Raw genomic sequence first — 15,769 nt, 5'->3', positions numbered from 1 at the left:
AAAAGAACAGTCTTAACAAGATGCAGATGGCAAAATGATGCACAAAGGAGAATGCAAAACCATCGTGGTTAAAGTTAAAACTACGTACACTGGTCCTTTTCTTCTCCCTTCTTGCACTGTAAATATAAAAAAAATGAATCCGAGTCTCTGGACAGGGAATAAATTTCTAAAGAAACCCCACCAAACAAATAGGAAAACACCCTGCTTGTCTGCTGGTGAGAACTGCATTCTAACTTCAAACAATAAACCATAAATACTACTTCTGTACTTTTGTTTTAGGTTAAAAACAAAAAGCTGTAACAACATTAGAGAAAAATAAATAAACTGAAAACTTGATTCTAATAAATTAAGTTGTAAAAAGATTGCAACATTTTCTGCCACCGCAGATGTAGATGCAATTTCTGACAGAGAAGGACTTGTTCCTCTTTAGTCAGCTCCCAATGTAGAACAGTATAACTGATCTTACCCAAGCTGACAATCAGAAACTGGTGGCACTGTCTGTTTCTGAAAGGATAATCTGAGCTATCGTCCCTTTTAACAAGAAAAATAATGAATCACAAGATTGAACATGACAGTCCTGGCTGACAAGTCCAAATTAGAATTTTAGCCGGGAAGTGTATATTTAAAAATCCTCTAATGATTATACAAAAAACCCAGAGTAAGCATAACATTTTCTTTTTCCATGGGCATGTTGGCATTGAAGAACAAGAAAAGAAGTGAAGAACTACTCTATTTACAGATGCAGTCTTCTCTTTGAGATGCACTGCCCATTCACATTTCTGTCATGATGCACCTGTGCCTCAAAAATATAACCAGGACAATCTTTACAGAGTGAGGTCTAATGAAAAGTCCTTGCTATTATTGCAGATGGCAAGGAAGAGAGTTTCTGCAGCTGCTTCTTCACTCTTTGGTGAAAAATAAACTCAGTCTTGGGGCATATTGTAAGAGGGATAAAGAGCTCATTTTGGAATGTGTATGGACAACACACTTTACAGAAAAATTAAGAAACATCTCTAAGACTCTAAAGGTAACTATTCTTTCTTCTCCTAGAGACTGCCCACTGATACTCTGGGTAAATTGTAGCTGTCTTTTTTAAATCCTGAGGAATGTCTGGATGTGAAATTGGAAAATGTAGGGATGAGCTTTAAAGCATCAGCTACAAATCCTGGTAAGCAGGGTATTTCAACATCATTGGAGGCTTCCTTGGTCAGACAAAAGTTTATGTAACACATGAGGTCGTTGAGCAGTCGTTGAGCAGTCATTTCTTCACAAAAAGTATGCACATAGCCTGAAACTTTGTTGTATAGAATCTATTAAAGAAATTTAACTATTGTAGTGCAGCAACAGGTCCAGCAGGATTAGAACACTGACCAGTAGTAGAAAAAGCAATTTTCAATAATTACTGGCCAGTTTTATGAAGACTGACTGCTATCTCAACTTTCCGAATACCTTTCAACTTTCTGAATCCAACACATCAGACACGAAATTCAAGGAAAGCGTCCAGGAAGAACCATTCCCAAAGCCTAATGGAGCTGCCTATAACATATATATTTTTCAGCAGATGCATGTAAAACAAAATTCCTTCTCAATTATAATTCAGTTGCACCTGTTAGATACTGACTGCTTTGAGGGAAAGAACACCTTGTATGATTGCTCCATGATCCAGGTGTGCTGTTATCTACTTTGGTGGCAACAGCTGAAGGGTTGTTTCTATATGTCACTTACACATACAAATATGGACTCCAGAAGGCTCATGCCAGTTCATGTCATTTGAAATATACCTGATTGATATATTGCCTGAATTTGATATTTGGAGACAGGTGGCAAAAATTGCGGTGGATTTGCCTGTTATCTGAGAGTACTGAGAAAAGCAGCCTGGAAGTTTGTGAGCAGAATCATTCCTCACAAGCTTCAGACTAGTCTGAGCCTGTTTTACCACTACAGGGAGAATCTCTGCAGAGGAGATGAGGGAGGTTAAGATGATGGCATAGATGGTAATCAAAGATCCAGTATTGGTAACAACAAAATTTTAAAAAATCCGGTATTAGTCTCTGCTGTATTCCAATCTCACCCCCACAAGGCCTGAATCTCTCTGATATCATCACAGAGAGTAACATAGAAAAAACACTTTTAATGGCTGTAAGAATCTGTCTCTACCTCAATATCAGCTCTTTAGAAGCTATTATGGTTGGCATTGTTTTACAACATTTCAAGAAGCCTTATGAAATCTACCCACTGGGAGGCTAACATAAATGGATGAACTTTTAGCCATCATGTAGCAAACCCAATTACACCATTAAACTAAACTAACTAATGAGTTCTCAAAGGAATCTTATGTCAGCCAAAAAGAATATTATTACAAATAAGGCCAATTGAAGAAAAATGCCAAGGTCTGCTGTACAGCTTGCAAACTTTGTATACACCCATGAAAAATTTCATATATCTCAAAATACTTCACAATTAAGAACTACAACTATTTTGAAAATAAAGTAATTTGTCTGTAAGTAGTCCCCCTAAAGGAACTGTGGTTGGCAAAAAAACCCAACCAAATGCGAAAAACTGACAGGAAAAGTAATTGTTGTTTAAAAGGCAACAACAATTTAATTCTTCTAACTGCTCCATTTTTATCCCATATGGAATCGAGAAACAGCTGAAATTTCTGGACAAGCATTTAAGACATGGAATACCTACTATAAAGTACTTGCTAGTTCTACTTTTCAAACTTAAAAACATTATAGTGATATGGAGAGAATTTTGTCTATTTCACCTAGTCTAAACCTGACCTTACTATTACTTGAGTTTAATTTTTTTAAATTAAAACCTCCCTAAATTATTATTAGGTTTTATTATTATTAGGTTATTATGAAAGAATTAGGCTGCATATACACTATGCATGTAGCACTACTAGAGCTTTTTCCTTTGGCTCAATGTCAAATGAAACTCAGGCTAATCATGCTCATCTAAAACACAAAACTACAAACTAGTCCCATAATTACCCAAAGAAATGTCCACTTGAAATTGTGGGTACTTCAAACAGAATTGTGTTCTGAATAATAGTGGTAAGATATAACTATTTAGAACTTAATCCTCAGTCTTTTACATTTACGTAATCAGAACTGAGTTACTTGGTAGGTATCTCATGCTCCAAACATTCAGCTTATTAATTCAAATACAAATCATATGCAAATGTTATTAAACTAATAAATGCAAAGCCTGCTTGTCCTTGTTGGCTCCTGTTTCAAAACCTTCAGAGGCTTATTCTGAAACATGAAATTCAAAGACTCCTAATAGAAAACCCTTTTCCAACAAGTGAAGAAGCTTCAGTTATGGTTCTTTTTGGAATAGCAGTGGCTTCTAGAACATGGGGAAACTATTCATATTAATGCAAGTCATTTAGGGCAAGCTGCCTGATGCACATTCTAATTGTAGGTGAGATTACTACAGTAAACCAGCACATGGTACTAGAGCACTCTACTAAGTAATAATAACTTGGAAATGAAATGTTTCCCCTAGGTTCACGAAAACATTAAATAGAGGTTATACAGCTGGAAAAGCACCATCAAGCTAAGATATGCCTTTATGCTAGTAGTTTTTCAGCCAAGACAGCCATTTTCTATTTCAAAATCCATCCAAAACAGGAAGGATACAGATGTTATGCTTTATCTATGAAAAAAACCATTTTTTTTTTGGCAAAGAGCAAACAAACACACACAATATAATATAGAAACTTATAGTTTTTTGGCATATAATATTTACAATTGTATAACCATTGAAAAAACTCACGATATATACATATTCGTATAGTATTCAACTCAGATTTTTTATTTATGATTCCTGAATTTTGCTGTTTTGGCCCTAAATTATCACAGAAATTCCTAGTAGAAGATTTGCTACAATCAGAAAAAGCTAGTCTCCAAAATCTGGAAAATCTGAATAATAACCAAAAAAACCTGTTTTTCAGCAATGATATACAATAATCAGGACCATTAGTGTAGAAGGAAATAAATAATACTGTATTCAGAGCAGGTGCTGAACTGAATGAATGAAATATAATCTGGTATACAATTTGAAGAATGTAGATAAAAGAGAATATTGAATGGTTGTTTATTATTTAGCCATCATTCACATTTTGCAGTAAACAAAAGAAGATTAAAGAAAAAAGAAATGCAATTAAAGATTATATTGCTTGAAAAAGAATAAGAAACAAACCTTTAGCATCGTTTAACATCTAAGTGTTTGACTCTGCAATCTTTATGTTCTTATAACAAAGATATTGGCAGAAGCTATCTTAACTTTTTAAAAATATAATGGATTTATTTAATTGATATGCAAGACTGAATCATTGCTAAAAAGATTGGTTCTGGAGTATATCTATCTATCTATCTATCTATCCATCTATCCATTTATCTACCTACCTACCTACCTACCTATCTATCTATCAATCATCTATTTATGCATATAGATGGATGCATGTGTATACGAAGGTACATATATTCACACAGATATATATGCATATACTTAATGCATCTTTTGAGAAGGGTGATTTTTCTCCTAAAACACTGAAAGAGATTTGGTTTAGATTTCAGCTCAACATCTATATGTCACAGATGTCCAGCTGTAAACTTTGGAGAGCACTAACCCTCTTTCTTTTAGTCTTTGTCTTATCTTGGTATCAAAGACTTGCACCATGTGATATATGTTGTCTGGGACCATGGAAGTAGCATTAATAAGATATATGCAGGAAAAAACAAAGATAAAAGAGTTTGTGTTCTGAAGTTCAGCTCTTGCACAGACGCTTCTACAGCCTTAATGCTGACACTACTTTTAATAGATACGGAAATTTAGCATATGCACAACTCTTTCAAGATCTACCCTCAAATGACTCTTTTGTTTTAGATTTTTTTTTTTTTTAACAAACATCAATAAAATAGAAGCAAAGCACAAATAAGGAAGGTGAAATGATTCTACCTCTCTTTCATCCATCTTCAGCCATTGTTTGGGATCATCCTCAGTGGCTAGGAAAGCTATGAGATCTAAGGCAGTAAGCCTTGTCTGACGTCTGGATGACACAAAAATAAGAACAGGCTTGGCTGGAGAATGACTTCGAATTGCTGTTGAGCAAGACAGAATTTGAGAATTAGACCCTTTAATGACAAAAATTAGAGCTTCTCTTTGCAATCTCATGACAGCTGATAGGTCTCTCTGCAGATGACACACAGGTATGTCTACTGAGTCTCTGTTCTATTGATACAACTGAGGAGACAATACACCACCTCTGAACCAAAGACCATAAACACTTAGCTGAGTCTCAGTCAGTTTTCCCTGCTACTTCAGGGATCACTGTAATCTAATTAAGAGAACCAGTTATGAAAAAAACCCAACAAAACACCAGAACACTTAAGACAAGCTTTCTGGACTTCAAAGCTTGCAAATTCCTCTATCTCAGCCTAATAATTATGTTAATGTTTTTTCTACACTATTGGGGTATATTGTCTCAGACTAACTGCCATAAAGGTCTAAAATTTGCTTTCTGACTGACTCAGAGCTCAAACTCCATAAACTCATGTCAGCCTACAAAGTGTCATTTCAAGCTACCAATAGCAGAAAAGGTAAAAAAAGTAGAAAGTGACTTTTCAACAGCTGCTGTGAAAGTGAGCATTACAGTACAAGAGAACTTTGTTTCTGTGTTTACTAATTAGTCTGATATATTCAAACCAATTATGATATATTTAAACCAATTATGTTTTAGAACTTTTATAAAAAGCATTTTCTTGCTCAGCCCATGCTTGAAGAGTTTCAGGTTGCAATGAAATTTTTATGGTCTCGAGAATAAGTATTGCCATGAAAATGCTAAAATAACCTTGACTGTATCATGTCAAACAAGTGGGGAACAGAGCCTTCAATAAATCATATTTATACAGATTTTCTAACATCAACAAGCACTAGAAACATAAACAGGTGTACCTAAAATTTCAAATACTCTCTCTAAACCACTTATAAACCCATTTGTGTGTTTTCTCATGTAATTCTCATTGAAGCAATTAAATTTATGTATTGTTAATTTCTGAAAACTATTTCATACTGCCCACCAGCACAAACTCTTCCCCAGCCCATGAATGCTACCCAGCATGTGCTCCTGCACATACTCACACGATGTAGCTGCGAAATTACTGAAACAGGATAATTCATGTGTATTTCTTTCTTACAACTATATATGCCAATTTATCTATATATTTTAAAAGCCCAGCATCTAATGGATTTTTGTTGCTTTGGGAACAGGTGTGGCAGAATAGCCCAAGACAGATTTATTGTTCATTAGTGTTTTTGTACAATGCTCTTGTGGAGGTGTAAATAATCCGAGCTGTCAAGATTGGTCTCGAGTCCACAATCAATACTTTGCTTCTGTCATAAGGCTAATTAAAGGAGCTAAAAAGTCCCCTCACAAATGTCACCTCACAATCAACAGCAGTTCACATTACAAAATTTATTTTGGAGGTTATTTTTAATTGATATAATAAATATTCCTTATGCAACCAAAACAAAACATGTTCAAATAAAATACAAGAGAGTTTTTCTTAAATCTATGCTGCTTGCCAGCTTGGTTTAGAATAAAAAATTGGAAACAGAAGCATATCTGGATGCACTACAAATTTTGAATTTTATGGTTATTGCTTTGAAACTAGAATTATAGGAGGTTAGCCTGACTTGCAACTTCTGTTCACAATTTTTTAAATGCTTACATGCAGTGGTCCATATGAAAATACCTCAGCATATTAATAATATGAATGGTTTTATTGCTTTTTAAATTTCAAATATTTTTACACAAATATTTCTTGCTGGTGTCAAACACTAAGAGAAAACACATTTTATTTCCCCTTCACTAACACTAATTTTATTCTGCTGTTCTAAATACATTACATTCCTCTGTTACATGTTGCATTTGCAGCACACTATATGTTTCAGACAAATAGCTTTGGGCCATTAGCAGAGCAGATTCCCCCAATACATGCCAAGAGTGCATACGGTAACACATGTTGCAAATGTGCTGCAAATAAACTACAAGAAGAGTCCCTTTTTCTTTTACAGAAAGCAGGAGAAGGTCTAGGAGGTGGCTGCTTACCCTGAAAAGCAGGTTTGTTCATGCTGGCCATGCGAGGACAGTAATGCTGGCCAGGGAAGCCCTGGATGTGCACCTCCAGAGGAACCGGGCGCACCGACGGTCGGAAGTTGAACAGACCCATCTACAAGAGAACAGTTTTTTCAACTTTAACCTTGAATTATCTTACAAATTGCTATTTTGTTTTTCTGCAGGACAAATACATATCCATTTTCTACAACTTTTTTCATACCTGATTAATATTTAGCCAGTCAGCAAGGTCTCTGGCATTTGCTAAAGCAGTGGATAAACCAACTACCCTTACAGGCTTCTCTGTGTGAGATGAGATAAAGTTTGTCCGAGACACAATGACTTCCAATACTGGGCCTCTCTCATCCCCTAGTAAATGAAAATTCAGTTGAAAAACAGAGAAAAAGAAAAGGAACAGATGTCAAAAAGTATATTAACACTGCAAGTATCAATGTACTTCAAATTTAGCAATGATTCTGATCAAAAGCAGCGAAACATGCTCACCTAGAAGATGGATCTCATCTATGATAAGAATGGCAACTTTCTGAACATAGCTTCTGTTCTGCCAGCTTCTGCTGACACCATCCCACTTCTCTGGGGTAGTAACAATTAGGTCAGCCTGGGCAATAGCTCTCATATCAGGAGTCACATCTCCTGTCAACTCTACAACCCTGTAATCAAGAAAGACAGTGGCTTGGCTTTACAAAGCCTTAAAACATCTTAATGTTCAACTATTCACTCCTGAAATTCTTAAAAGAGGAAAGAAACAAAACTAAACAAAGTAATTTTGCTTCTTGTCAAATACATTTCACAGGATTTCCAAAATTGTTTTAAGCAAATAAACCTGTCTCTTTGTTTTCCTAGCAAATACCATATAAATATCAAATACTGCTCCTTGGCAAAACCATATAAAAAGAAGAGGACAAATATGAGTCCCAACCAATGCTTAGTTCTTCAAAATGCAGATAACATAATACCGGTATGATGTAATGTGAATCATAACATTCTGTCATAGACAGGATGAAAGCTTTCTAGAAGGCTACCAAGTTGCTGCCTGCTGCTCTGCATAGATCTCTGGTTTGAATAACGAGGCCAAACAGTGTGTATTGCACTTGCTGATGAAGGTTCAATAAGACTGGTGCAGAAATTAGCCTGAAATTACTTTTTGCAGAATATTAGCAGAGTTTTTCCAGTTGTTTGCAGCATTTGTGATGATCCATCATTTTAGATGGATCCATTTTAATGTGTTTTTGACATTTCAATGACACACTCTACATCCAGTTGCACATCTAACAAAAATTCCTCAAAGTAATGTATATATTCTGTTCAAGATTTTAGTCACAAGTAACTGTAAATTTAAAAAAGAAATGTTACCATAAAATATTTTATCTCATTGCTGTCATAACAATAGGAGTATTACTGGCAATTTCATGTATACAGAGCAGCATCTTTTTCTCTTGTGGTGTGCTTTGAGCTTAATTCAGGAAAAAAGCAATATTTAGAAATGGCGAAGGTGCTAAATAACGCATCCTATGGATAAAATTTTTAACTCCGGAAACTATAATTTTGGAAAGCATCAACATGACTGATATAGCTTATAGATCATAAATTAATACCTGAGCTCCAACATCTGAGAAGATCACCAGGAAATTAATGTTACCAAGGAATGAAATGATATTAATTTATATATGAAGGACATGGTACAACTACTATGATACAGTTCATGCAAGTCCCGCACGTTCTTCAGAGCTGAGGTTTCTAATGAAAGCTTATTTTGACTTACATTTTCAATTGCCAAGGATACTGTGGAATGAAATCTGAGCTTCCTATTTTTTATGCTGGCAGGCAATGAGAACGAAAATAGCTGGGTATCAAAATGTATCAATTTCTTAGTTTTGATTTTGATCTATCACTACATTTTTGATCTTAGTTTTGATCTATCACTACAGTGACTATTGATAGAACTTTTCAAGTACTAGAAATTTGAAGGACAGTATAAAACCAAACACCTTTTTGAAATACTCATAAGTGTTTTGTAGATTTTATTCATACTTGATGAGCTGTTCTTTTGCTTCTCATTTCTCTGATTAGGTAAGGGAAACATACTTTTTACCAAGCTTTTCTTCAATCCTAACTTTCCAGTCCTCAATCCTCTCACGGACGAGTGCTTTTAAGGGTGCAATATACACTGCCTGCAAGAGAAAAGTCACAAAACTAGAAGTTAAAGAAGAAACCTTTATTTAAGTGTACCTACAACACTATTTGTGAGATTTGAACATACTTATAATCTATAAAATAAATAAGGTCTGAGTCCCTTAAATGACCTACAACAGGATTATATTTAAAACAGATGTAATGCTTGAAAATACTGTTTTGTTTACTGAGTAATTAATAAACAAATAAATTCAGATAAACAATAATTTCTTGAAATTGAAGTATTTATCAGACCTTTTAAAATCAAAACTGACATATGCAAATAATGGGAGTTTCTTTGCCATGACTATAAAATCTGCACGCTAACATTCTGGAACAGAAATAATCAGAATTTCTAGCAAACAATATCTTAACTGATTTCTTCTTATGTCATTAAATTATTAAAACTCTTATGTCATTAAATTATTAAAACAATGAAATAAAAAAATGGATTATTTTAAGCAAAATGTCACAATATTTTTCTCAAAGAAGCCTGCAGTGCAGAGAGGAATACGCTCACATGTACAAACAACATTTACTTATAGATTTATAGTTAAAAATTCTAAAGCTTTTGAACGTGAAGAAACTGCTACATGAAGAATTCACATACATTCTTTAAAATATATAGCCAGGCTTTCAGCTTTATTAAAACCTAAAAGATATATTCCTTTGAGAACTGGCTATTTTTTGTCTCACAGATAAGTTGCAAGTGCATGACTGACTTGTTTACCTCACTTGGACTAAGGAATTACATAAAGATATTTCAATTCAAAGATGATTAAGGAATTTATGTACACAATTTCAGTTAATAGAAAGGTCATACTTTTAAAAAATCTTCCAGTCAGATACGAAGATCTTTTCCAAAGACTTTAAAGCTAAAATGTGGTTAACTAAGACAATATGGCCAAGTCAAGAAACAGATATATATCCCCTTTGAAAACAAAATTCCAAAAGCTGAGCTGTTCAGTTTTCAGGCAATTTAAAACACTGGGGCAAGCTGGAAAAGAAAATTGGCTTGCAGTAATTAATTGAAACTTATTTGTTTAAATAAGAGAGACACTGGGCTAGTTGCATTCACATGGAAGGGAACTAATAGCTATAAATCAGTACTACAGCTAGTAGAAGGAGATGAAGAAGAGGAAATCCAGCATGCCTGCATGTCATGTTTGTAGATTTAACTCTAGTTGTCAACTGATTAAAATAAACAGTTGAAATAAAAGCATAATGTACAAAATGCAGTACCATTTTGTATCCAGACAGATAAAAAATGGAGAAAATAAAATTCAGTTTCCCATAGTCTTCTTCTAGACTTTTTTATTGCTGAAAAAATGTTAATAACAAAAGGATTCTAGTAAACCTATTTTACAAACCTTTGATGTGGGATAGTTGTTAAAAACTCTAAAGATGGCTAATTCAGCTGCAACAGTTTTTCCAGAACCTGTTGGCGCTCCAAGAAGAACATTGCAGTCTGTGTGATAAAGGGTATGAAATATCTGTGTCTGGATAGGGTTGAAGTGTGTGAATTTGTACAGGACTTCATATTCACGATGTCCCAAGGCTGTGATAGGCAAAGGCTGAAGATCCAGAAGCTCTAAAACCACAAAATAATCGTAAGTGCGTGACAAGAGATGCCATGACATGATATAGCTTGTTATGAAGATAAATATATTAACCAGTAATTTGGTGGAGAACAATTTACATTGGAAAATGTTTTACTTAATATCTCATATGGCAGAGAACACACATTTGGCTAATTGTTCACTTCTATGAAGAAAAATGAAAATTTGTTTTTATAGCTCTGAAATATTTCTGCATGTAATTTTTTAAGTAGTCTAATAGCTGTGAACCAGCTATTTGCATATATTAATATTTTTCTTATAGCTGTTTTCTTTTTACCCCCTTGTAATAAGTTCTAACTCACTGTATTAGATCTTTATATGTCCAGCTTCTCATGATAACAGAATGTGGAGTATTTCAAGTTCAAGGGAAAAAAATCTGTTTAAGAAGGAAGGATTCTTTGGAGTTTCCAAGTTGATGGAGTAACACAAATCAGATGAGTACAGCTAAATTTTGCATCTAATCCTTTAAATGTATAATTAAAGACATAATAAATAAACAAACAGCTTTTCAATATATGATTCTCGATATATCTTGAGGGCATCTGCTATCCAAACAATTAGAGATTGTGGAATTTGGAAGATGATATATATAACCAGATTGGATTTGGAATCCTACCAAATTAAGGAGACTGCAGTGATTCTGCTATGCAGATGCTTGCTTTGAAGTTTGGGCTGTCTTTTTTTTTTTGTGGCTAGAGGTCTCCTTGTCTTTTCAGGGTGCTTCACATTAAGGTATGATATGGGAGTCATAAAATTTACCAAGGCAATGATGCCTAATATTCTTCACATGCTTTTCACTGATACCTTATGGCTGTTTTATCATTACCACTGAAACAGTGATTTCTTGGGCTCTGTTGAGGAGAAAGAAGGGTATTTTTGCCTAGCAGAGCCTCTACGTACTTCATTGTTGAGTGGGAACCAGATGGGAATTGAAATCAATTACCATAAATCCTAGAGGCTCCATAACTGGTGATGTGTAAATATCTTTCTGTTTCTTCTGAATAGTAGTCAGTGATCAGTCAATTAGATAAAAAGGTTACACATGCTTTTCCAGACAGCGTAGGTACAGTACAACAATGGCTAAACACTTCACAAACACATGTGAATTTATGCACGCCAAAGGACAACACTGTATGAGAACTGTGCATTTCTGAAGGCACTCACTTAGCAGACTGCTAGATGAGCCAAATGTAATTACTCTGGAAAGGTTTTACAATGACATCAGGCCCAATGAATGTATAAAGCAATTTATGTATCCAGAAAAAAAGAAGCAAAACACAAACATATGCTTCTGTGCCAAGTGTTAAAAAAGGAGGGGGAGGGGAAGGCCGCAACTTGACAAGACGAAATGTGATGTTCAGTGCTGTAACAGCACTTCCTATGATAAATGCATCTCAGCAAAAATAGTAAAATGTTTAATATTTTCAGAATTTTTGCATTGTTTATTTGATGAATGCCATTTATAAGATAGTCTAAGATTATTTTTACCCGGTCCAGAATAAAAGTAATGCTTGCAAGCACTAAGCTAAGACAAATCATATCACAGGGATTTGCTTAGTTTTATTTGACAGCTTCAGTTTTCTTATGCTTTATAGAGAACCTGGAGTAACTAAAAGGCTGGTATTATACTGAGATGGAAATTCCTGCGTTTTGTTCAGGAATTGAAAAGTTTGGAGAGCTGGAGAAGAAATATCACAAAATGAAATTCCATAAACTTTTCTACAATGAAACGGAAGTAAGAGTTTTAATGCAAAAAAAGCCATTAAAAACCCATTAAAAACCCCAATATGAGCAATATCAGTTAAAGCAAAATGATCAATTTTGAAGTTACCTGTGTGGGGTGGATGTCTCTCTGGAAGAATCAAATGTTGAAAATTTATGATACACACAGCCTCTGCTCCTAACCATCTATCGGACACAGCTCGAATGTAATATTGAGAAGGAAGAGGTTCAAAAATCGGGATTGTGAACACCAGCAGCTGAGGTTCTTTAGTAATGACCTAGTGCAAACATGTAGAGAATATTTACTGCACAGACAAGTCAGTAACTTGAAAAATCATAGTTTGCCTCACCATAAGCATTGCTAACACAAAACAATAATGTATGCCATTCTGTGTATTAAATGCTTACATCTTTACAAAATATTTCACTGCTGGGAATGAATTTTTTTTCTGTAGTCTTTGAAGGATAAATATAATGCTGGCTCTTCACCTTTTTCTTTAACAGACAAAACCATTACAGTCTTTATCACCCGAAACTAACTGTCCCAGCAAAGGAGGAAGAGAAAAAGGGATATTTGAGCTTACAAAACATTGTTGTGGAAGTCCAAGCTGGTCAAGTACATCTGAATTTGAAAGCTGTACTACTGGTTTGAAAGTCTGATTAGGTCAAAATACTGTTTGACCTGACAAATTGACATCCCACTAACTTTGTTTTTGTCTTGCTATGAGATTCTGAATGAAGTCCACTCATTACCTGTTTCTTTTGAATGATGAAGTACTCTGAATGATAAATGTGATCATTAGTAGGGTCTTCAACCCAAATCCACCAAGGCTCTCCAACAGTGCCATGTACCTTTAAGAGCAGAAAAGATAGTTTTGTTGTAGTTGTAACAAGATTCTCTAGGAATATATATTCCATATATACATATATATATATATATATATGTGTGAATGAATTTCTGAATGACATAGGCTCTTTAAGGAATACAGAAATCCAGAAACCAGTGGTAACAGAAAAATATTTTGAATTAGATCAGTCTGCTTAATGATTATGTTTCAATAGGAGTTTGCTTAAAGTACATATAATATAAATGAACACGATACAAATGCAGCTGAAGGTTGTGCTTCAGCTGTTCGTAAATAGACTGAACCCCAAGGGTTCCCTCTAGGCTCCTTGGAAAGAACACCTTCTCTTTAAGTAACTCTCTTCTCTCTTGAAGAGAGAACGCCTTCTGTCTCCCTGCACTTCTACCTTTGGGTTCTGTATAGAGGATTTTCATTTGCAACTGTCTGCTCGCTTTTCGTCCAAAACATTCTCTCAGGAAAAACTGACACTGAACTGTGACATTCCTCTCCTCTCTCTCTCTTCCCCTCTCCTCTAGAAAGATATAGCAGGTGGATTCAGAAGGCTGTAGATCTAGCCATTGTTACAGGTGAAGTGAGAAGAACATAAATAGAGCAGTCTCTTGATGATTTTCCCGCCACCTGGCAACATTGTTTTTAAACAAGATTTTTGTTTGCTTTGTTGTGCACCTTACTTTGCAATGCCAACAATGCCAGAAATCATAGCTAGGTGGGATGCTAAATTAAGATTTTTTGTTTCTTTGTCAAAACAAATAACCTTTGCCAATGCAAAAGCATTTTAATTAAATGTCTAGGAAAATAAGACAAATGCTTAGTAAAGGAGTATGAAAGATACACTCCTTTATGAATGAATGTAGATTTCTAGTGTTTCTGATGAGAACTCTGGTAAGTTGCAAAACCAGGAGATGAAAAAAAAGTTGGAATTATTCCTAAAATTGATAGGAAAAAAGACAAAGTGCATAGTTGCTTCTAATGGTAATATTAATGCTCCAGGAATCTGGTATTGATTCACAGGGCACACACTATTTTCAGCATAATTCATTACTGTGTTTGTGCCGGAATACAGTCTGTACTGGTTTGTGAAGGCAAAACTATGTACAAAGACTCAAACTAAGGTGTTTTTCTTTCTTTTTGACCACACTTGCACAATAGACAAATAGATGGACAGTCATTCATTTTCATTACATTTGAATTTCACTTGCAGCTTCATTGGGAACTGAAGCAGTGAAACTGAAATGATATGCAGTCGACATCTTGAAAAATAATAGTGGAACAATTATTTCACCAGGGTTTAGGAGCATTTAAGAGAGAAAAGAGGAATTAAGGGAAGCAATTAAGTTCAAAGCTCAGAAATTTTATTATTAACTGTAACAGCAACCCAATTTTGGAAAGCCCCATGAAAAACTGCATGGGGTAAGCAGAATAAACTGGGAACAGGAAATGTAACATCTTCTCCAGTAATGATTCTCAAGAACTCTGGGGAGTTCTTAAGAACTGGCACATACCTGTATTTTGGGCAACCATCTCTCTAAAACTACATATGACTCAGCTAACTCATACTATTTGCATTATTCTGTGTTTCTGCTGGACTCCTCCTGGATGCATTAAGGCTTAATTGCTCTGTCTGGCTATGTTTATAGTCCTTTGCCTCTTACAATAGAATAAAAATTTTTCTCTGGGATGTGGCTCACATGCTTTTATTGAACTTAAGGGCTTCCTGTGCCGAAAACTAAAGCCATTAAAGATCAAGTTGATATCATATCTCATGACTACAAAAAACATACCTTCTTCCTCTTGTAATGTCAAGTGCAAAATTTTTGATGAGATCATTATAGAATTAAGTATCCACATAAAGAAACAATCTTAAAACCATGAAATATTAGCCAAGCATGGTATTTCAGCTAAGTATGGTACTTAAAGTTTTGATAATTGGTTTTATATGATTACTGCAATTCTTTGGATGGAATTTTTTAGCAACTAACTTTTGTACCAATTATAGGTATACCTGTAAGTTTCTATAGCCATCTTCTGAAAAGCTTGCTAAAATAATGTGGTGATGGAGAAGCAGTTTCAGACTGCCAATGCTTAAATTCAAGACAGTAATTCATTTTCAGAGACTATTAAAATTTAACAGCTTTAGTTATTTACTGTGATAGAAGCTTCATTTACTGAAGAAACAGGAAAATCAACACCACATTAGAGAACTAAAAAAAAAAAGCCCAAACTTTTCCAAGATTTTATGACTA

At 34.7% G+C, this 15,769-nt stretch overlaps 1 protein-coding gene across 2 annotated transcripts in view; it reads right to left on the bottom strand.

Moving 5' to 3' along the window:
- ASCC3 (activating signal cointegrator 1 complex subunit 3) overlaps nt 1–15,769 on the bottom strand; it is a 249,666-nt gene that overhangs the window by 60,141 nt on the left and 173,756 nt on the right. For both annotated transcript variants that reach the window (XM_085056274.1, XM_085056275.1), the window contains exons 23-30: nt 13,414–13,512; nt 12,770–12,938; nt 10,690–10,910; nt 9,233–9,318; nt 7,631–7,797; nt 7,350–7,495; nt 7,121–7,241; nt 4,969–5,111 (exon numbers count right to left, since the gene is read on the bottom strand). In XM_085056274.1, coding sequence (XP_084912400.1) covers nt 4,969–5,111; nt 7,121–7,241; nt 7,350–7,495; nt 7,631–7,797; nt 9,233–9,318; nt 10,690–10,910; nt 12,770–12,938; nt 13,414–13,512 — 1,152 coding nt within the window. The remainder of the gene's footprint in view (nt 1–4,968; nt 5,112–7,120; nt 7,242–7,349; nt 7,496–7,630; nt 7,798–9,232; nt 9,319–10,689; nt 10,911–12,769; nt 12,939–13,413; nt 13,513–15,769) is intronic.

Source organism: Lichenostomus cassidix, chromosome 3 (assembly GCF_008360975.1).
Source record: "Lichenostomus cassidix isolate B80296 chromosome 3, HeHo_3.0, whole genome shotgun sequence".
Taxonomy (NCBI): Eukaryota; Metazoa; Chordata; class Aves; order Passeriformes; family Meliphagidae; genus Lichenostomus; species Lichenostomus cassidix.
Note: the sequence above shows the minus strand (reverse complement) of the source record. Positions and strands in the feature narration are given on the sequence as shown.